Source organism: Lytechinus variegatus, chromosome 4, assembly GCF_018143015.1.
Source record: "Lytechinus variegatus isolate NC3 chromosome 4, Lvar_3.0, whole genome shotgun sequence".
In the NCBI taxonomy this organism is placed as follows: Eukaryota; Metazoa; Echinodermata; class Echinoidea; order Temnopleuroida; family Toxopneustidae; genus Lytechinus; species Lytechinus variegatus.
In genome coordinates this window covers 17,522,140-17,545,439 of record NC_054743.1, presented here as the reverse complement: position 1 = coordinate 17,545,439, position 23,300 = coordinate 17,522,140, and the positions used below count along the sequence as shown (strand labels likewise).

General features: G+C 36.3%; 1 protein-coding gene across 7 annotated transcripts in view; it reads right to left on the bottom strand.

Moving 5' to 3' along the window:
• LOC121413521 (rho GTPase-activating protein 20-like) overlaps positions 1-23,300 on the bottom strand; it is a 58,856-nt gene that overhangs the window by 22,647 nt on the left and 12,909 nt on the right. For 5 of the 7 annotated variants that reach the window (XM_041606356.1, XM_041606357.1, XM_041606359.1 and 2 more), the window contains exons 2-3: positions 18,134-18,256; positions 11,746-11,871 (exon numbers count right to left, since the gene is read on the bottom strand). In XM_041606356.1, coding sequence (XP_041462290.1) covers positions 11,746-11,871; positions 18,134-18,256 — 249 coding nt within the window. Of the gene's footprint in view, positions 1-4,269; positions 4,868-11,745; positions 11,872-18,133; positions 18,257-19,591; positions 20,678-23,300 lie in introns of those variants that run through there. The other 2 variants (XM_041606354.1, XM_041606360.1) reach the window with 2 other exon arrangements.

Sequence of the window (23,300 nt, the reverse complement as noted above, 5' to 3'; positions counted from 1 at the left end):
ATTGAAAAAGAGTGAAAAATGACTATTAAGTACTATAAAGTTTTATCTAAATCATCTTGTCATTATCATTATCTAAAGTAATGTATTTTAAAATACATTCATTATCGGTGTAATTTGATATCAACCTTATAAAATGAATTCTAGTTCTTATGAATAAGACAAAAAAGAAAGAGTATAGAATAAAAATTGCATTGCATGGGGGGCAACATAATTGCGTAATACGAATATCAATTTAATCTGAAATATGTTAAGATCCTTACGGCCAATGACCTTGACACTGGAATAGCAAGACTTCTGAAAGTTGCCTCAACTTGCGGTATCATAATTATCCTGATGATAATTGCTTAAAAATTGACTTGGTAAGAAGCTTTGCGGTTGAATAATGGGTGGGCTCGGTAACTCCTTTGCATCATAACTGTTTACATTTACTGGGATTTCATTGATACACAAACCAAACATGTTACTTCAAGAAAGAGATAATTTACAAATCTGTTATCTTAATCCTCACTTGGGATGGGTGATACAAGGATAGCTGTTACTTTAAACTGGACCTACATATGCACTATCTATTGCACTATGGGATGATAACATCACAGTCTTGATATAGCACCGCTACAACTACAACAGATATGATATGCAGCAAAGGGCCGGCCACTCAAGACACCAACTTTGCAATGCCATGTACGGTAACAAATAGTGGCAATATCCAACTCCCTGGATTAATTACGCTTTCTCATTGACCATATTACATAAAGCATCATAAATCCATAAAGAACTTGCATAAGGTATCAAAATATGAATATATTGTATAATACACTAAGACTAATACTGGTACTATTTCCAAAAATACACACAACGGTTATGAAACCATTCAAAATATGCATCGCAAGGTCAATTTCTATTATAAAAAAATCACGACTGAAGGCCTGATTCTCTCATATAATCTGAAAAAATATATTTTTCTCTTGAAGAGATCACATTTCATGGCTATTTGAAATATATCCACATAGTATCAATAAAATAATTTGGACAATGTATACCAGTATAAAAAGTGAATAAATAATTTTGGAAAAATAACTTGAATAACTAATAAGTTATTGAGAAGGCCTGCCTCGATAAACCAAATCTCTCAACCTTGAACAGCACACCTATTAAAAGCTCAGAGTAATTCTATCCTATTTACAAAATCTAGCCTGATTGAGAAAGGTATTTCCATACTCTAACCTTGTGCCGCATTCTGCGTACTTCCATAGGGAACATTTACTTCAAATGTGTCAGTTATTCTTATGAATACTTACGATCCTCTATGATCCATAATTTTCCTTGAAGAACATTTATCTTTTGTAAATAATGTAGATAAAATGGGCCCAGTCCAACGACCCCCATGTGGTTTATGCACACATATCACCGGAGCATGAGTTATATTTGTATTATGTAACTGATTAAAAAGGGGAGGACATGAGCATTGCTTTCTATTCATGCCATCACGGCTCATCTGCGGAGGAAAAAAAAGAAGTGTCAATACTGCGCTGTTTGAAGAACTTTTCATGACAAAGAAGTTGTCCCTGGTTTATTTCCTATTCTAGTCTCCAACTTTTCAATAGAACTCAGTGAAGCCGAGATTAAACAAGATTTAAAACTCTGCTCATCAAAGAGAAACTGCATGTAGAGAGGAGATTCTCTATTTCTTGTCACTTTTCACATGCCTATGCAATAACCAATGGAGTGAATGGATTTTCAATCAAGGCGGCAGAGGCAAAGTGGACTATATAATAGAGAAGGCGATCAAAATAAGAATGGAATGGGAATAAATGATTCATAGAAAAGATAAAGGAAGAATACAAGAAGAATGTGATGATGAATAAGAAAGAGAAAGTTGAAAGAAGACTCACACTCCACTGAGTCCACTCCAATGGCAACAACAAATGTCCAAATTTCAAAGCACAATGAAAATGAATAAAAATAAATCAAATGCTGCACCAATCTTCCAGTGTACAAATATCTTCAGTTTGTGAGTTTTTTCAGCATATGCAACAGATGTAATATTTCAGCAAATTACAAAGTATGGAAAAAAAAAGAAGACAGATAATGTCATCATAAATAGATGTTGTGATCTGTACAAGAACAATGAATCCAATCACCAAGACCTCAATTACATAAATCATGTTTAGGGACAGTGATTTTCCGCGATCGCGGAAAACGGACGGAATTCACGGAATCGGCTGTTTGAAACGGAAAGTGGCTTTTCAAACGGAAAATCACGGAAAACACGTTTTTTCTCAAAATGCATAAAAAAGCAACATAAATTAATCCCAAATCCTCAACAAAATACTAATATCAACTGAAAAAACACGATCTCACTTTGCAACAACAATCGTGACAATCAACACATCGTAACTACACTCGAGCCTCTCCATCACTCGATCGTATCCAAATTAGTTTACACTTACGTCCGCATAGAAGGCAGAATCCGGCCGTGTGTTGCTGCCCTCTGCGTTCGGTCATAATATAATGATCACGGTGATTCATCAAATCCAAAATGGCGGATATTCGGAAGTCGTCGACTGCTCAAAACGATGTCCGAAAAGTCCCCAAATCAGCGATAAAATCCCATTTAACAATAAAATAATGCTAATAATATGAAAGGTGAGAATATATTAATGTTGATTATGTATCCCTAATTTTTATTTTAGCTCGAATCTCTTTGATTAAAATGGATTTTAAAGCGATGTTAGTACATTGGTAGATGCAAATTTTGAGCAGCGCTAGCATTTTGACATCGCTACTCGTTGCGTATTGGTTTTCTATGTAAACGGAATTGTCAATTTTTCTTGTACACAAAGTCTATGGGGAAACGGAATTTCCGTTTCCAGACATGCTGAAACGGAATTTGAGATTTTCTGAAACGGAAAAGGCAATTTTTAGAAACGGAAAATCACTGTCCCTACATGTTGTGGGTAACAAATCAAGATGTCTCCAGCACATAAGCTCGAATTCAATGAATAACTTCATAAAAACAAGTCTGATAATAATTATTGTTTATCATCCAATTACCGATCTTGGAAACCATAACTGGTCTAATATTACACGATTGTTTTGTATAAAGCCTTGAATTATTTTCGTCCATTAGTGATGGAAGCCATACATGATTTACCTGAAATAAAATAGAGTATAAACTAAAAATAGCAAGATATGAATATACAAATGATCTTAATGTGGAAGAAAACAATAAATCAAATAAACCCCCCCCAAAAAAACATATGAATAAAAAATAAATTCAACAATGAGGCAGCTGTGTAAACCTGTACAAAAATAGATGTTAGACTGGACCATTAATTGAAAAAATATGAGAATGCACAGACTATCATTAAATTCTACTTTTATACCATTCTATGATAAATCCATTTATTATGATGTAAATCTGACCAAATAAGCAATACCCCACACATCACTTTCACTTATCACTGCAAATCCTCCTCTAGCAATATGAGGTCACAATAGAGCAACAATAGGAGCATCGTTGCTGTGGTTTTGAAGTCTGTGCACCTATTGTACTACATTTCAATGGTTCAGACCATATTTGCTCTCAACACAGTTGAGAATGCAATCAGTGCTTTGAAGTGCCAAGAATGTCAAAAAGTGGAAATGAAAAAGTTGTAAAAGTGGTCAAGCTGTGTAAATCCGGAAGATGGCCTGATTTCGAACAACAGACGCTATTCAGAATCGTCAGAATTGAAACATTGAAAGAAATTGGGGCAGCTAGTATTCAGATGCAGATTCATGTTTTGGGAGATCACACACCCACATTGAATTATCTTCCTGCTTTATTTCACTCATTTTTTTTCCTCGTTTCTTTTTTTTTCTCTCCTCCTAATCTAAATAGATGTTTGCGGCCTATGGCTTATTCGAAAAGCCCTAAACTGAAAATTGCAAACACAAGTCACAAAAATGAAGAGGTCTATTGAAACTGAAACAATAATAATAACATATTCATAGCATATTCTCTTATTTTCAAATTTGAACTTACTATAAAAGCCCATTTCTTAATCCATATGCCTAAAGCAGCAAGTCTTTTCAGAATGACAAAAAGTAAGTAGGTCAAAGGGCTACTTCATTATTTAATCAAACAGCTTTTTCTTGGCAATTATATGACAGAGGTTTGTAGATTTGATGTGTATACACTGTGGTGCAATCTGCTTGAACAAGGTCTACGCTGTGTATTCAGTAGTAATAAAACATTCCAAAGAACAGAAATACTGGACAGCTTACCCATTGCCTTGCAAGGGAGCCGGGCATCGAGCGGCTTTTAGCTAATGGCATGATGGATACAGTCAGAAAATTCATAAACTGAAAAGTATTATCAAGACACCTGCACGGGCTTCACATTTATCAGTTTAATGAATGATCTCTGCTGATGTATAAACATGATGAAACATTGATAAGTGAGACCAAGAACATTCCTAAGAGTTGACTGGAGTCATAAGTTATGCTGGCTATGAGTACATCTTTGGCAAACACCTTCCTTTTGGCCAAAGTCATGCATGTCAGTCATCCATCTCAGAAGCAGTTGCAACAGAAATCATGAAAAACATCCACGATTAGGTAATTGTTTACATATATGTTTCTTCTTATTCTTGTCAACTTTTACAAGTGTTACACATCCAAAAATTAAGAATAAACTCCTTGAAAGCTCACAGACAGATCCCAAACTGAAATTTTCCAAACAAATTATCGGCCAGTCAAGATCACTTCTGGCAATTACACTCAAAGACAATGCAGACTTAATAATTACTTTATCAACCCACGTCTGCCGGCTGCCGCTACATGATATTCAAACAATATCTAGTGAGAAGAGATCGGGAGCAGTGACTGACCGTTGGTCAAGCGAAGCCATCCATCTACTACCAGCATTATAATGCTCCTACGTCAGGCCGGCTCGGAGATCTGGACACTGAATAGACTCCAAAGAAAAGCAAGCTACTTTCACTGGTTGCTCAGGGGGATTAGCTCTTGGAGTCGCCGATTTGAATGAAGGTATACAATCACGGCTGATATGACAGGATTTGGAGGGGTTTGATTACTGACTTGCGAAAAGAGACGATGTGATTGGTGAGAATAGAGAGGAGGGGTGGGGTGCGAGGAGGGGGAGGGATCAGAATATTCAGGTAAGTATATAGGTGAGAGAAGGGGGGGGGGGGATTGGTGAGGGGTAACTGGGTAACTCACTGGCATTAGTGATACACTATAGAAAGTGCAAGCCAAAGCTACCAGTAACTTGTCTGTGATAGAGACTTTCACATCAGGTGCAATTATGCATGATTAAAAGTGAGATTCCTGAACAGAAGCTCAAGATCCAATGCTTTAATCGAGATTAAAAACCTCACTTCAGAAACCCACGAGGATTATCTTTAACAACTGAATGCACGTTTTGTGTGCTTTAACTTAAAATCACTGAAAGGAGGCTAATACTAATAGTGAAATTAGAAAACTGGTATCACTCTCACACTTTCATGCATGAACAGATGAAAATAATGGCTCTAAACCCACCAGCTAGATCACAATCTCACAAATGTCATTTCAAATCATGCACGCTTTAAGAAATGAGTGTGAATAGGCCATTATTACCCTGCATATTCTGGCATTACTTACCTCGGATGTTTTGACACCCCTGGTAAAACGATGGGCGGGTATGGATTGCATGATATATCACAACTTCACAAGGTATCTTGACCTAGCTTTCAATGTCTAGATGACTTTAAAGTGTCCCATGGATAGAATCACATTTCCCAATTGGGAGATTCGTCCATGAATCTCTCTTTCATATGTGGTCAGATATCAATTCATTTGTGGAACTGTCATTATGGCAGATGACAGATTTGGAGTTCTGAGTATTGCGTTTCACAGAAGAAAACAAAAATACTGATTTCTTCAGTTTGGAAAATTAAACAAAATGTCCACAGGATATAAGGAAAAAGACAAGCAAATAGCACGAACTTTTGATCTTTACTAACCATTACTCTTCCTTCCTCCAATAACACCTCTCCCATCCCCCCCTCAAAAAAATCTTCATGGTTTCTATTACTATTCATACTCTGATGAAACCAAATCCCACGATTAAAGACACCACACATGGAACATGATCACATTCTGTTTTCAAACAATTTTGGAACCTGTTTAATACCCAAAGATCACAAAGATTAAACCATTTTACCCACGTTTGAGTGCAAGCGTAAATACGGGTGAGCTGCCGGTAAGGGGTGTCAAGTTTGAAGTCTTGTCACCATGATACCTGCCCAGGTCATGGGCCAAGAGGGTAACTAGGGTCATAAACTGCCACTTTCAATCAAATCCTTTGCCTTCATTTTCATGGGGTGCATGCATTAAGAAATCAAAATCAAATTTCATGTTTCTCCAGACTATGCTGATTTGTTTCTCCCTGATCAAATCAAAGAGGAAATTTCTAAATTGTCTGGAAGAGGAGCTTTCCATCTCCACATGGCGTCTGGAAAGCCTACGCTACATAATTGAGCCATGATCAAATATCAAACCAGAACTATGAAATAGGTGTAAAATGCAATCTTCCATTAAATCAGAACATACTCTAGGTGGATATAGAAGTGAGACTAACTCAAATTACACCTAGATGTCTATAAACAGATTTAGTGTATATATATATATATATATATCGGGAACATTAATGATTAAGTTTATATAATACTTACATGTAACGCATCAAATAACAAGAAAGCAATGTCTTTATAAAAATTTGCCAACGTACCATCTTTATATAGCTCAAAATGCAATCAAAGCCCAGAAGAGATCCAACAAATGCTTGAAATCTATCAAAATATTATCACATAATTTTGTAATAATATTCATTTAATCACAAAGGAAGGATTACTCGTGGTTCTCTTAGTCCAAGTCCATCTCTTCGGTGTGAACAACAGGCATTTCTATTTTATCACAACTTTATGATGCATGACGTTTAGAGTCTTTACGAGGATTAAATCAATCCATCGTCCTACGAATACGTGATCTTTCATCAAGAAATATGTCATTAAGAAATCACGCCAGCTGTCACATCCATGGACATTTCCTACCCGTGCTTGCTCTAGTATTCACAGACAATTACAGCCTTACGTCACGTAACGGATGATTTCTCTAGAGATCGTTATCAGTGATCTCTGCTATTGTGTAAAACATCAAACAATCATGGCAATATTTGGTGATTTTCTTGTCAGATCTCACACCTGATATAAATGATGGTCACAGTGATGCGTAGTGTCAATCAATATTGAGAAACAATATCTAAATATATCTGGGTGACTTTAGGTCCCAATGACTTTATAATTTTATCATTTCTTGTTTCTTTGTTTGTTTCCTGTATTAATCCAGTGTCTTCGCACTGTATTTCAATGGTGTTATTCGTTGTTTAACTTTCCTGTACTTTTATATTGATTTGTATTTAATCGTACCATGGTGGTGGCGCCTCGCCCTCTAGTTTTTTATTTTTATTTTCAACATCAAGGGCTCCCAATCTCATGTCTATTATCAAAATTTGTATTTTTATGATTGATTGATTGAAATAATCTTAGAATCGAATTGAATCATATCAATAAACAAAAACTTATTTATATGTACATTATTTTTTAAATTCATTTCGATGTTAGAATAGTTTTGTCAAAACTGGGTATACAATGCGTGATGAAAAGCTACATGATTTAGAAAGGCTAGGTGAATAAGCAAAATTGTTACCCCCCTCCCCCTTCAATGAAACAAGAAGGCCTACATGAGTTTGTTATATTTACAATGATGGAAGAATAAAACATTTTTATGGATGGTTTTTCTATCCAATCCTTGAGTTCTGAGGAGACTCTTCAAAGAAATGTGTTATATTTAATTACATCGGTGTGACATTTGAAGCCCCATCTCGCAGGTAAGCTTTGTTCAAGTTGATCCCAATTTTTCCCAATATGATTATTAAAGAGTTTGTAAGTTTGCAATTGATTGGAAGATTCGGATTCTCTACCAGGTAATCCTGATCAATTGCATTTCTTCTGGGAATGGGGGCTCTCGCCCAATGATTATAAAAAGTTTCACCCTCTATTGTCCAATATACATGTTTGACAATGGTTGAATACAAATTCTTGAGAAAAGAACAGTGTTACTATTGCATATACCTGTGGTATGTACAATATTTCACAACCTAACGAGAAGTGCTTCCCAAACACAAGAAGCTATACATGGGGCTACTGTTTTTTCCACATTTCACTGCTAATCCTTTATGCTAACGCTACTTAGCTCATTGGCAAATAATGCAAAAGAGAAGAAAACACTATATAGTATTCAAATCATGGCCCTTTTTGCTCATTTATCTTTTAAAACTCAAAAGTTACACTTACCATTATGCATAGAGCTGATAACATCTAAATCCGCATTTTCCTCCTGTTTTTTTTCTTTTGGATGTTCCCCTCCTCTAACCATCCTCTATGCTATGAATACTAATTCTATTCCATATGCAATGAATTATCAAATGAGTAATGTCACTTTGTGTCTTATCAGGATACATTAACCAATCAATCAACCAATCACCTTCCAATTAATCTTCATGGACAGTACTAACTTCAAAATAATAGACCGCATAATTTGTCATTAAATGACTTATTCACTATTTCTTTTCCAATGATAACCAAATAAACATAAAAATATATTTTATTGCAGCTATCGATTGATCTGACTCCCTTTTAAGAAATCAAATCTATTGCAAATCCCTCCCATCTATAAATGTTGTTCATGCTCTACATTGAATATCACAAAAAGAAAAATCACAATACTCTATTATCAAGCTGCATTCCTCTCCAAGGTTCATAGAAGTACAGTCCATTTTGTAATAACAATCTGCTCATATCATCTTCAGTCTCTTTAGTATATCATGTTCACACGGGACCATCAGTTTTACAAATACAAAACGTATGGAGAGGGGACATCATAAGCAAGTGTATATAAGGGTTATGGAAATCCAGCCCACTTTCCAGCTTGACTTCATATGATTTCCAATCCAAGTATGAACATAGCTACCGATATAAACATCTGTGAAGGGCAGGAAAGCTAACTTTGGTGCTCCAATTCTAAACTAAAACCGAAGACAACACTGAGTTCATATATTGCCGTGCGAACCGGACTATTTGAGTGTGAATCAATACATGGCCCTGGGCATATGAAGACGAATGGGATGGGTATGAGATGAGGTTGTTATTATAAACACAGGAGACAATGAAGGAGGGGGGTTCGCTGGACTATAATAGGAGGGGGTAGGAATGCTCCCATTTCAATACCCTTCTCACAACAATTATGCTTTTCAGACTGCACACAATCATGGACATCAATGAAAGGAGTGCAGTGCTCTCTAACAAAAATGCTTTTGCAATTATATTAAATTGGAGGTGGAATCAGAACACAGAGGGTCAACAGTTGGTGTTTGCTGGACAAGCTAGATAGCAAATAATAAAGAGATACATTGATAGAAAAGCAGGCAATTAAGAAAAAAGAGATACCTAGATTTTGACTAAGTTTGGTTGAGAAGGCGAGCTGTGGCAGTCATGATTTTCACTTTGTTTTGAGCATTGTCTGTTACGTTTTTAAAATCAGGCCAATAAGGAGATTATTGCTGTTAATGAAAACTCTGATTAGTGAAATTAACATTTTATGCACTTTCTTTACTAATATAGCTATGTTTTGACTTTCAAAACTTTTCAACCAGACAGCTAGAACATGTAACATTAGCTTTCGTTTATACAAATTTAAATACATAGTATAAAGATACCATATGTTAAACTGCAATGTGAGAAATATAGGCCATTATATACATATGAAACCAAAGTTTAGGCCTAATGGTAGAGCAGGTATGACGAAATCATAAAACTGATATTACGGCACCAGCTAGTTAATAATGGATATCATAAAGTGAAAAATACACTACCAGCAAAGAGAAGAGTGAAGTGTTCTGGGAAATACTAAGTGATCAAGTGTAATCATGGTTGGGAATGTCAGCAGACAAAACGTGACAGCTTGGTCTATTGAAGAAGAAATAAACACAGCAAAAATTGTGGTGTTAACCGGTGTACATAGAGGACCACACCAGTTATTTTACACCGGTGTTAAATTGGTGGTGTTCGTTTTAAACATATAGGTGTTATTACAACACCTTTTATTATTACATTTACACTCTTTGGTGTTATGTTTAATCTCCAGGGTGTAATTTTAACACCTCAGGGTGTGGTCCTCTATTAACACCAATTGGTATCAGTTTTAACACCGCAGTTTTTACAGTGAAGGACTACAACAATTAGGAGATGAAGTATAAAATCAATATGAATGTTCAATAATGCTAAAACCACTATTCTTTGCATTTCAAGTTTTTATAATAGATTTGAACCCTTCCAAATATATGTATTTTTTTTACATTTTCTATCTGATTTCTTTGCAGAACACAAAGCATTATTCTTATTTCATAGGAGTAATGTTCCAGTAAAAAACTATTCAAGGATTTTTCTTTTCTTCACTGAAACAGAATCCATATATAGCTCACAAACAAAGTACAAAAACTGTCATCTTTTGATAATCATCCAATTGTGCGGAGATAGCCCTTGATATGAGGAAACAACAGCCTTTGATATGTAACAGATAATGTTGCATTGAAGAACATGAGACCCATACAGAAATGAAGCTAAACCAAAACCCTCTTCAATGTCGCGATCTGTCACCAAACCTTAGAAGATCAAAGAAACAAACGCATTGCCTAATTGGTTTCCCCCATGCTGATCAAGGAGATCCTGCAGACAAGGGCTAGACGGATACCCTCGGAGATGCTCTTGGATAGACAGATAGCTTGAAACTTAAAAAAAAATTGGGGGGAATCTTTAAAAAAAACCTGGGGATCATATCATTAATAATGTTCACACAGTGATTGTCACCGATATCTGTTATAAGCTACTGAAATCCTTCAAACTGATTGGCTCAGAGCGAATGTATCAGTAAAACTCACTGACAAGTTGTTTCAGGGTACATTCCCCCGAAGATGTAGCATCTGCTAAGACAGTATCTGCAATGAACTTTGAGCTCATCTGCCGAAATTGAAACACAGACCGGTGAGAAAGAAAGAAGAGGGGAAAAAGATAGAGAGATAGGCCTGTATAATTAGAGGAAGAAGCCTCTACCGATGAAGACCAGATGAGTTCAAGATGCAATTCTCAAGGCCTACACGATGTTATCTCTTATTTGGATGATTTCTTCAGGAAGTAGACATCCAGAACAAAGAAATTGCAAGGAAACAATTAAAATGGGATCTTTACTGAGATCCAGATGGCATATTCTCAAGCACATGAAAATACATTTAATTGACTGAAAAGCAAACATCAGACCTAAACTAAAGAGTCCATGGTTACAAATTGCAAAACACTTTTCTTGTACTTCTACATGAAAATTAAGTTAATCTAAATGTAGCTCACAATATCATGTAGTGAGGTAGTAAGAACAAAATGGGGAAATGAAAAAAGAAACAAAGAAAAATGCCCTAGAATAAACAGAGAATGACAATAAAACAAAAATTGTAAAAAGAAAATCTTTCATAAAAAATGGTTTTATTTCAAATATGAAGAAAATGGTTTACCAAAAGAAAAATATAACCTTGACAGATTGGTTTTCAAAAAGAGCAAAACTTGAAGAAAAAATAAAGAAGGAACTAACCTGTTGTTTTGTCATCTCTTTAGCTCCAAAGAGGTTGAGTTCATCATGGGTAAACCTTTCCTGGATCTGGAGAAGTTTGGATTCATTCTCGGCCTGACACATCTCCTCCTCTCGCTCTTTTACAATCTATGACATGGAAAAAGATAAAGAGAATAACAATCAAGTTGTAGGTTGAGCATAAGGGCCATATTTTCATTTATTTTTTTTAACAGAGTTTGTGATAATGTAGCCAAGCTTTATGAAACTTGTGACTTTCCACTTGTTCTCAGCGTAGCTCCCCTTTCAGCTCCTTCACAATCCATGAGCGTAAGAAGGGCTTAAAGGTTGAATGAACATTTAAGAAAATTTGCCTTACACAATAACATTGTTTACACTGATATATGAAATACATATTTAGATATCTTGTTTTCTGTTTTATTACAGACACGTCCTGATTCAATTACTATAGATGTGGTGGGGTGTACTCTGAAGAAAAAAACCCTCCAAGATATAAAATATTTGACGATGATAAATCAACAACCAAACACAGGGAAAAGGAATGTTGTCTTTAGTTTGTACAGATGTAAATTTCATGGCTCATACAATATGGATCACTCATTACAAACAAACAGATAAGAATCAAAAGCAGTCTGGGGTAAATCCTCTTTTATCAAAACTTGTTTATTTTTGACCTCCTATCTCTTGCTTGCATCTCTCCGAAATGATTTTTCATGGTTCCTTCAAAAAGCAGATCTCTTGATAACATTCCAGCCATTGTTCTCTGATTTCTGCATTCATGACTGACAAATATGATTTTTAGTTTCATTATATGTAAAGCGTTGCAGGAGGCTTTTGTTGTACCACTTACATTTCAAATGGTTGTCAAAAGATAATGGAAGATTAACTAGATAGTTATAGGGCAGTATCTGATATATGTTTTGAAGCAATCTTATCATATGCTGTAATCTTGAAGACAATAGAGTGTTTTACACAAGACAACCCCAACCACAGGATAAAGATGTCAACCCCCCCTTCACTTCCCATAGACTAAACATGAGTTTGACAATGACATATTATGTTACAAAAACTTACAATTTTCCTAAAAATGATAGTTAATAATTACACTATATCCCACCAAGTATTTTTCATATTACATTTAAGGCATACAACAGGTTGCTTGATAGATGAAGATCTGGGCCCGGTCTTACATAGAGATGTGATCGACCCAAACAACCTCAACTATATATGGAAGTCCATCAGTGTCATAATTTTTCTTACAGGAAATTTGCATATTGTCCTCTATAAACAACAAGTGGAATGCCTCTGGCCGTCTCACCTGCATCACGCGGTTCAATATAGCAGCAGTGCTGACTTGAATACTACTCTAACTCGCACAAGATGTTCAGTGATACATGGTTACTCTTATGTCCACTTTTTATGAACTAGACCAATAAACTTACAGAGATATGACGGTTATTCAACAAAAAAACCCAACATGGCCAAAGTTCATTGACCTTACATGACCTTTGACCTTGATCATGTGACCTAAAATTGGAACAGGATGTTCAGTGATACTTGATTACTCTTATGTACAAGTTTCATGAATCAGATCCATACACTTTCAAAGTTATGATGGTAATTCAACAGATACACCCAATTCGGCCAAAGTTCATTGACCTTTGACCTTGGACATGTGACCTGAAACGCGCACAGGATGTTCAGTGATACTTGATTACTCTAATGTCCAAGTTTAATGAACTAGACCAATAAACTTTCAAAGTTATGATGGTAATTCAACAGATACCCCGATTCGGCCAAAGTTCATTGACCCTAAATGACCTTTGACCTTAATCATGAGACCTGAAACTTGCACAAAATGTTCAGTGATGCTTGATTACTATTATGTCCAAGTTTCATGAATCAGATCCATAAACTTTCAAAGTTATGATGGGAATTCAACAGATATCCCCAATTCGGCCAAAGTTCATTGACCCTAAATGACCTTTGACATTGGTCATGTGACGTGAAACTCATGCAGGATGTTCAGTGATACTTAATTAACCTTATGTCCAAGTTTCATGAACTAGGTCCATATATTTTCTAAGTTATGATGACATTTCAAAAACTTAACCTCAGGTTAAGATTCCGATGTTGATTCCTCCAACATGGTCTAAGTTCATTGACCCTAAATGACCTTTGACCTTGGTCATGTGACATGAAACTCTAATAGGATGTTCAGTAATACTTGATTAACCTTATGGCCAAGTTTTATTAACTAGGTCCATATACTTTATAAGTTATGATGTCATTTCAAAAACTTAACCTCAGGTTAAGATTTGATGTTGACGCCGCCGCCGTCGCCGTCGGAAAAGCGGCGCCTATAGTCTCACTTTGCTTCGCAGGTGAGACAAAAAGGAACACACCAAATTATCAAGACAATGATAAACTATACAAGTGCACATCAAATCTAGAAAAGATTTTGAACATACATGCATTTTTGATGTTGGCTTTGTAACATGGGGGCCGGACCAATCAATTGCCATATATACTAAGAGTAGAATCCCTATTTGCAGATTTGAATATATCAGCAGGCATATTGCTTTTTTTTCTCTCTTAATAATTGTGTTTATGCTCTGACTTGAAAAAAAACGTGGCTAGAGTGATTGCATGATAAAACTCTTCTAAAAACTTCAAATATTAACCTAATTAGAAGATACTAATAGATAATATTTGTTTTACAGCAGGACCCTGAATCCTAATGTATTGTTATCAAGTAAAACACTGTCAAATGAGATACAAAGGTCCTGGGTTATCGCTTAATAACCGGGGACATCAAATAAATATTGCGAAAGAGATCAAATAAAGAGTAAGAATTATCAACAAGAAAGTTGTAAAACATACAAAGTATTGAAGGATTATCAACAATAAGTTCTATTGCACATGGTAGGCCTTTATCACCAAACTTCATTGGATGGGGGGGGGTGTATAATTGCAGCCCAAAATTTTGCATTTTGTAAACACACCCCACTTTGAACTGTAAGGTAGTTATTGCCTGGGAGGCTAGGGAGTTATAGCACACTTTTCATAAATAAGGTATTTCTTTAAAAAAAAAGAAAACAATATCTACGATCTGGATAAATCAGCTTCATCCCAAACCTACAAATACAAAAATATGTTCATATATTTTAGCTGTAAATGACTGCAGTGCATTGAACTACATGCAAATTAGACAAGAATGTTTCAAACGCTTTACGAAATACAGTGTTTATAGTCATCGATAAATCTTTGCTGAGTGCTGGCAGTTTGCGTGTGACAAAGACTGCTCCAGTTTTTATTGATTGTAATAAAGATCATTAAGCCATGTCAATAAGGTCAAGTTTAATCGTAAAAAAACGTTGTCTTTTCAAATATTGCAATGGAGTGAGGAAACAATGACAAATCTGTTGTTAATGAACTTCAGAGCAAAAAATGAAGGCCATGACTTCCTCCATGCAATAAATTATTTAACTGTTGGAACTTCTTTAAAAGATATGGTTATAATCATCAGCATTAATGGAGCCAGAGTTGGGGGAGGGGGGCGTTAACAAACTTTTCCCCATCCCCTAAAATAAAATGATGAAGAAATAAATAAAATTAATAAATATCAAGTGGATTAGCGCATAAAATCATATGGGATCATAAAACATAAAATCATATTTTGGATAATTTTCTTTTGAAAATTTCCAAACCAAGAAACCAAATACTACTATGGAATGTCCCAGTTGGGGTCCAATTTGATACTTCACAGGAAAACTCATTAACCAATAAAAAAAGAGTGCAATGAAATAAGCAATTCCCTTTGATCTTTAATTAGTCCCAATCATAAAAATTGTGGCTGTACTTAGATACCACTGTGCAAGTGAGTGATGCTGAAGCCAAGGGTTCGCATTGAACTTATACCGTGTTTACACATTGACTCGGCTCGGGTGTTGAATCCGCGAGCCGGGTTGAACACTGCGAAGAAGGGATCAGAGATCGCGTTTATACGTACATATAAAAAGGCGAGTTCAACACGGCTCGCGGATCTCGAACGGAAGAAGAATTATGACGTCGCAAATTAAACGCGGGAAATTCACCGCCGGAATCGAATCTTGTCCGTGCGAACAACAATGCCAAAAGTGAAAGCGCGCGCAGTGACCTGGTCAAGAGAGTTCGACACGGCTTTCTGTTTACACACGAAAAAATTGCCGAGTCTGACTCGGCTCGCGGGTTGAAACCTACGATTTTGGCGGATCAAAAAAGCTGTGTTCGACACGGCTCGCGGATCACACTGATCGCGTTTACACAGCATAAAATTGCCGTGTTGAGCACGGCTCGCGTGTCGAACCCCCGAGCCGTGTCACTGTGTAAACACGGTATTAGTTTGCAATATTGACTACACAAGCTCCCTGAAAATACATCTGACAAATCTGCAGTACAGATTTTAGACTATTTGACCAATATACAACACACAAATTTAAACAAAGATCTGTGTGAGTATACTTATACAATTTTTTTAAAAATATACATTACAGATGAGTCAGTAGGGGAAATGGATTTTTAATCAACATAAATGCCTCATTTACCAATATACAGTATAGCATTGTGTTTAACAAAACTATTAAAATTGTTTATTTTGATGATTTAGTTTGTATTGCAAGGTAGTTTCACTTTGAACAAACCCTTCAACTCAGGTTTCATCATTATTAACTTGAGAAATATGCACTTGATCGTTGATACAAATACTTCATAGATCATTTCCAAGTAATGGCTTGAAGTATAAATCACAGATTGTCTATACCCGGACAGGAAACAGCATGTGGTTTATTTTCTTTTTCAGGATACATCACAAAAGAAATGGAAATTGATCTTCACCACCAACAACCATTGAGAACGATACAGTGCCTCTGATTGAAGATGATTCAATGGTATTAAACCTTTGCTGGGTCATTAGACCATATCGGAAGAGCTCAAAACGTACTATTCAGCTGACGGATTCTATTCCAAATGAACTTGAATGAATTTGAGGATGAAACTAAAGGTTTGGAAATGACTGATTACAACGAACTGATTTTTTCCCCATTGCATTCTTATATGTAATAAATTGATTTATTGCCTTTGAAATTTGAATACTCAAACTTCCCAAAAATCATATCACATCCTGGTTAATCAAAACAATACCTAAAGCAAATAATAAGACAAACAAGAATAAAAACAAACTGTTGAAGATTAAAATACTTTTCTGCAAGAGAAACTGTTGTGAATCAGCAACTTTATGAGGTAATCACATATCCAAATAAAGCTAAGGAATATTATATACAAGACCTATAAAAAATAACTCTTCATAAGACTTTAGGAATTGCATCATTGCAGCATGATGAATTTGTTTCAACGTTTACAGTAAATTCAGCAAATGCATGCATTTTATTACAGTCCCAATCATTAAAGGAAATTAAAGACAAAATGATTGACGGATCAAGTCGATAATTTGTTTCCTAGTTTCTATTGATTCAACCACTATGCTGTTTCTATGGCTGATATGGCTTTGCACGAGCATGTCAAAATCTTTAGACCAGGCTCTCTCTGACAATAACCAAGCAGACCGTAGGGGTTACATCAAATACTCAATCGGTTTCAAAGTTGACCAGAGAAGAAAGGGATTTGTGTGCTCTCCTTTAAATGTAACCAGGCTGGATTAAATATTGACTTATCGGACTTGAAGAGGATAGTGTTTTCCCTATTTTAGGCCTTCATTCAAGTCAAAAGAAACAAATGTAAAAGTTGAGTAGGGAGAAAAACTGTGCATCATCATTCAATCTGGTTTCAAAATAATATCCCCAAAGCACTTTCATTAAAAGAATATCATTACTATGCATTTCTATCTCAAAACATTAAGGGCCTTTCACACTTGGAGCTTGAATCATGATTGTAATGATGATTGCTATTGTAATTGTGACTGTGATTAGCGTTCATGATTCTAATCATGTTCTAGTTTGGTTTCACATGTGCTAAATATTCGTCATTAGCCTTATTTTCCCCTGGAATCATCATTCAAATTACAAATATTTTTACTGTGCGAAAAGGCGGTTAGTCAAGAAGAATGTTTAGAAGAGCCCAGAACATAAGCTTTAATATGTCCTTCATCTCGCAAAACTGGAAGAGAGCATACTGCTCGGAAATGAGTAATTCTGAGGTAATCACTTCAGAACATTAACACTATGATTGTACATACTTATCCTTTCACAAGGAGAATAGGAAAGATGAGTTTTGACTAAAAACTGAAATCGGGCCCCAGAGAAAAAAAAACATTGTATAATCACAAAGCCTTATCCTTAGACTTTATTCTAAAGTAAAGGTTATTGTTACACCAGGGATACACGGTTAGACCTACCTCTCTAACAGTTTGTTCTGGATCTAGAAGACTCTCATGGTCCCGAGGGTGTCCGGTCCTAGACTTGGAGCTGTCTTCAAGCAGATTATGTAACACTTTGTCATACTGTGACACACGTTGTACCTGCAGTAAAAAAAAGAAGAAAAAATGGGTTAATGTATATTGAAAAAACATCATTTCTTATCAATTTTCTTTCAAAAGTCAAGAAGTTTTGTCTCTTTATGATCCCCATATCCCCAATCAGGTGATGAAGTTAAGCCTCTATCAAATACATGTATGAACAATTGTTTTAAAATGAGTAAGTTTGAAATATTCAAAAAGATAAAATTAGTGTAATGCAGCCCTTGTGGCACCATTCAAAGATGTTTCGATACCCTTTGGTTTTCAATTCCTCTGGTTTTAAGTATTAAATCAACATTGTTCAATCATTATGTACCACTCATATAGAGAATCATAAAGGTCAGGAAATGCATTATTCTGCAAAGATTCCTAGCAAAATACAACACATCAGTGATTAACAAATATTAATGAAATAAAAATGGTTTCAAATTGTTATACAATGAATAGAATGGACTATTAGTGGGAAATACCCGTCTGAAGAGTTTTGCATTACAATGGTATACACAGATCCGCAATCCGCAAATCAATTAAAATCAAAACAAATCATGCACTGAGGTTACATTTTTCGCAGAATATTCATCTCAAGTCCGAGTCAGATATAGAAAACTGAATGTATTTATTTCAAATCCCAAACATCATTTGTCAGCTCACATTTCACTCAACAATGAATTTCATTCATAACAAACAACACAATTACTTCAAAAAGAGGTGTGTAGAGTAATCATGTTGATAATTATATGAATTAAACTAAAATCCGGCAATTACTGGTTTACTGTCATTCGTACACCATATAGGCTGCCCTTGTTGAGCTTCCAAAATGATCTGGATAAGCTGGTCAGATTTTGAATGGATTTTCTCAGCAAATAAAAAAGTAGCAAGGTCTGTGAGAATCAACACAAGTCTTGGTAAATATTAATAAGAAAGGACTCACTAAACATATTTATATGCCAAACAACTTGGATGTATTCTTGGTTAACCTTCAATAGGTTGTTTGAGAGTATATCAATGCTTTGAAACATATTATGCAATGACTTAATCCAGTGAATACCAGAATTCATACATTGAGAGAAAATAGTATTGGTATATAGTAAATATATATATTTTTTATGACATCAAAGAAATTGTGCATTCAATGGAATATAAATATTCCACAAATCCACAAACATGTTATTTAATTCCTGTATATGAACATCACATTGTGTGACTGCAACTCAATGGGTTCCAACGTTCATTCCTCATAAAAATGAATAGAGATATTTTCAACTATAGCTTCCCCTTCACAAAAATACGGCGCCTGGGGCATTATGAGGCCAAGAATGAACTAATAAAAAGACAGACCTGATCACAAGGCCTTGAACCCTCGGAATGTCGTCTTTGTTTGGTCACAACAGGACCGCTAAACAGGTACCAAGAGCTTGGATGACCCTCCTTCACACCTTCTAACCCTTTCATGCAGTGAACCCCCTTCCTGCGGGTGCGCTCTTCCTGGATTTGACGCACTTGTACATCCAGAGCGTAGTTCTCCATCTGCATGTCTGCATCCATTATGGCATCTTACTTTCTTCCTCTTCCTTGGAGGGTTAAAAAAGTTAGATCGAAGCAAAGAAGTCACCTTGCAGATAGTCCTTGTCTTTTTGAGGCAGTCTTTTGAGTGAACTGGTTAGAAAGAATCCTTTAGATACTAAGATGTCTTGTGATCAATAAATAAATCCTTCAATCCCTCTTCCTACAGCTTGAGTTGAATGCAAACAAACTGATGAAAAACAATCAGGCAGGTAGCTTTTAAAGTCAAATTTTTCATCTATTGCAAATATGTTCTGACTCCCTTTTGCAACGTCAGAAAGAAATGCACGTGTGATTCAGTGCTGTCTTGAAGAATGCATGTGCCAAATAAAAGCGAAAATAGTTCCTGATTTCTTAAGGAATGAAAGAACCTTTCACAAGAGCTGAGATTAATGGCTGAATGAGTGAATCTTCAGGCATGCATGTCTCTGTGTAGGTTGCATTTCACTCAGTAGAATTAGCTGTAACTTGGGAAGACCCTCAAGGAAGTTATCCACTCTTGACCACTCATCACGGCCGACTGACCGCTATAATTAGACCACCTTATTATGCTGGACCGTTAGTGGAAGTCTTCTTTCCTTTTATCAAAACTACCAACTTGGTCAGAGCAAATACTCCGACAAGAATGGTAAGCTTTGGGTTATCGTTTCAGCAAATAGCACTCCAAGAAAAGGAAGAAAAAACTGCTTTCCATTGACACAAGTCCTCCACTAAACAAATACTAGTCTGTTGTAAAGTCAGAGCTTCAGTGGACGATTGGTAAGTACATGCTGGTGAAGCGAATGCTGCGATACTACCGTAGCTTCGCTGCTATGTACCAACTGATGCTTATCACATCAGTGCACTCCCAGACTAAACCACCAACTGAGCATGAACAGTGAAACTACGTTTGAATTGGTGAGGAGAGCGCATGGGGGTGTAAAGATTGAGAATTGTAAAAGACCCGCTGATACGGACTATGCCCCATGGGCCATAACAGAGGGGGTGTTATGGGGGATCAGCTTGGCCGCAAAACCAAGCCAAGAGATCGGCTTCAGTGCAAAGTGGAGTGAAGGAATTCCAGACCACAATATTAACCTCTGAACTTGACTATTGATATAACTCTTCAATAATTATCGTCAGGTACTGGTGGAAACCTTGGTTGCTATTTATCAAAAGTATATTCCATAGAAGGCATTCAAGGATAGTAGAAACACAATAAAATGTGTCATCAAGATATAATTGAATCAGTGTATTACATAAATCAAGATTAAAATCTGTTTCTAAATCATTTTATGTTTCAAACCAGATTTTCTAGGAGCATCAGTCATGGATTTCCATGATTTTATCTTTTCATTTCATTTCTTTCTTTGAGAACATTTATCCTTTATTATCAAAGTACTATACAATATTGATTGCCCCATGCTTCTATAGAGATTCCTGACCAGTCTTCAGGCTAGTTAGAGGAATCCGAACAAAACTTAAATTACATTTTTCTTTAAATCATCCTAAATACTTCAGAAAAAAATGTCAAATTCAATCAGGACTGACTACAGGGGGATGGATTATCAAGTGGATTTAAAGTAATGAAACCTGGATGGCAATTCATTTATCAACATTACATAAATAAAGATCAAAGTTGTATTTTTAGATCCACAATATAATCATGGAGATTAACTCATTTTATGCCCGGATAATACATCCATTGATTCTCCACCTAATGGGCATTACTGACAAACTGTGGTAGGTCCCTGATATAAAGGGGCTTAATCCATTCATTCAATTATACCGTGTTTACACATTGACTCGGCTCGGGTGTTGAATCCGCGAGCCGGGTTGAACACTGCGAAGAAGGGATCAGAGATCGCGTTTATACGTACATATAAAAAGGCGAGTTCAACACGGCTCGCGGATCTCGAATGGAAGAAGAATTATGACGTCGCAAATTAAACGCGGGAAATTCACCGCCGGAATCGAATCTTGTCCATGCGAACAACAACAATGCCAAAAGTGAAAGCGCGCGCAGTGACCTGGTCAAGAGAGTTCGACACGGCTTTCTGTTTACACACGAAAAAATTGCCGAGTCTGACTCGGCTCGCGGGTTGAAACCTACGATTTTGGCGGATCAAAAAAGCCGTGTTCGACACGGCTCGCGGATCACTCTGATCGCGTTTACACAGCATAAAATTGCCGTGTTGAGCACGGCTCGCGTGTCGAACCCCCGAGCCGTGTCACTGTGTAAACACGGTATTAGAGTAGAGGATTATTATTCAACTAATCCAGCAGGCTCACATGTAACTGGATTACTGGAAGCCCCCCATTTTGATTTACAGGGGAAAACTGTGTGCTTCTGTTGAGTTTTCACTTCGGGATCATAGGCCTGACATAATTACTTGCCTCTCATTTAATACAAAGAGTTGCCTTTGCCCATACTTTGCCTATCTTTAATCATTTTACTTTTGCCTATGTTTTCACTTTTGTTCATGTTAATGTGTATGTCACCGACCCCTCCTCTCTCTCTACAGTATCTATGTCTTCTATCACTGATCAACAATTCCCTTTCTCCCTCTACTAACTTTAGCCCTTCCTTTGATAAACGCTTTCTTCTCATCTCACATTCTCCTCCTTGACACCATTCATCAATGCCCTTTCTGACGTCACATGAGTGAATACACCACCATACAAGTGAACATACTATGCATAGCCCTAATGAACCTAGCTTGAGTACAATCAACGCCCATGGATCAAACAAGACAACCCTTCACACCAGCACACATTATCTCATGATTAATGATTCATCTCGAGAGATAATTTTCTAAACGATGGCAAGATATGGCCTCTGGATGTATGACTCGAATGAGAAAAGGTTTCTGATTGACGAAGGAGTCAATTCAACAGTGCCTTCGGCTGTTCCTGCGATTGGTTCATTGTTGGTCCAATGTATTCCCATCCCCTATTCTGGTGCAGCTTTTGTCCGCTTCGACCCTGCATGTGTGACCCACCCCATCAAGACAAAAAAATAGATGGGTATTAAAATGGGTGCTGTCACCATGTCAGTTTTGTGTTAATATATTGAGTTCCATCCCACTTCCTGGAGTATTCAAATTAGGTCCAAAATCAAATTTTCATGATGATTTCAATGTCAAAGGCCTGAATAATTGTGACATGTCCGCTAAGTAAATCTAAGTTGATGGAAACAAGAAGCAAAGTTACAGTACCTAGTAATATCGCTTGGTCTTTGTGTCCAAGAACTATGAGATTTGAATTACTCTACATGGCACAGTATGCATTTCCTTTTTTTTTAATTCAGGCACCTGAATTTAATTAAATGTTCCTGGGGAATGGAAATGTAAATGATCCAAACAGGTAACATAATGATCATGGATGTAGTCTTGGGACTTCATGAAATACAAAAATTACTGTAGATGAAAAAGGCATTTAATAACAGTAGGCGCAGTGAAGAAAGGCTTACATAGCCTTACTTACATTAACAGAAAGAAGGGGG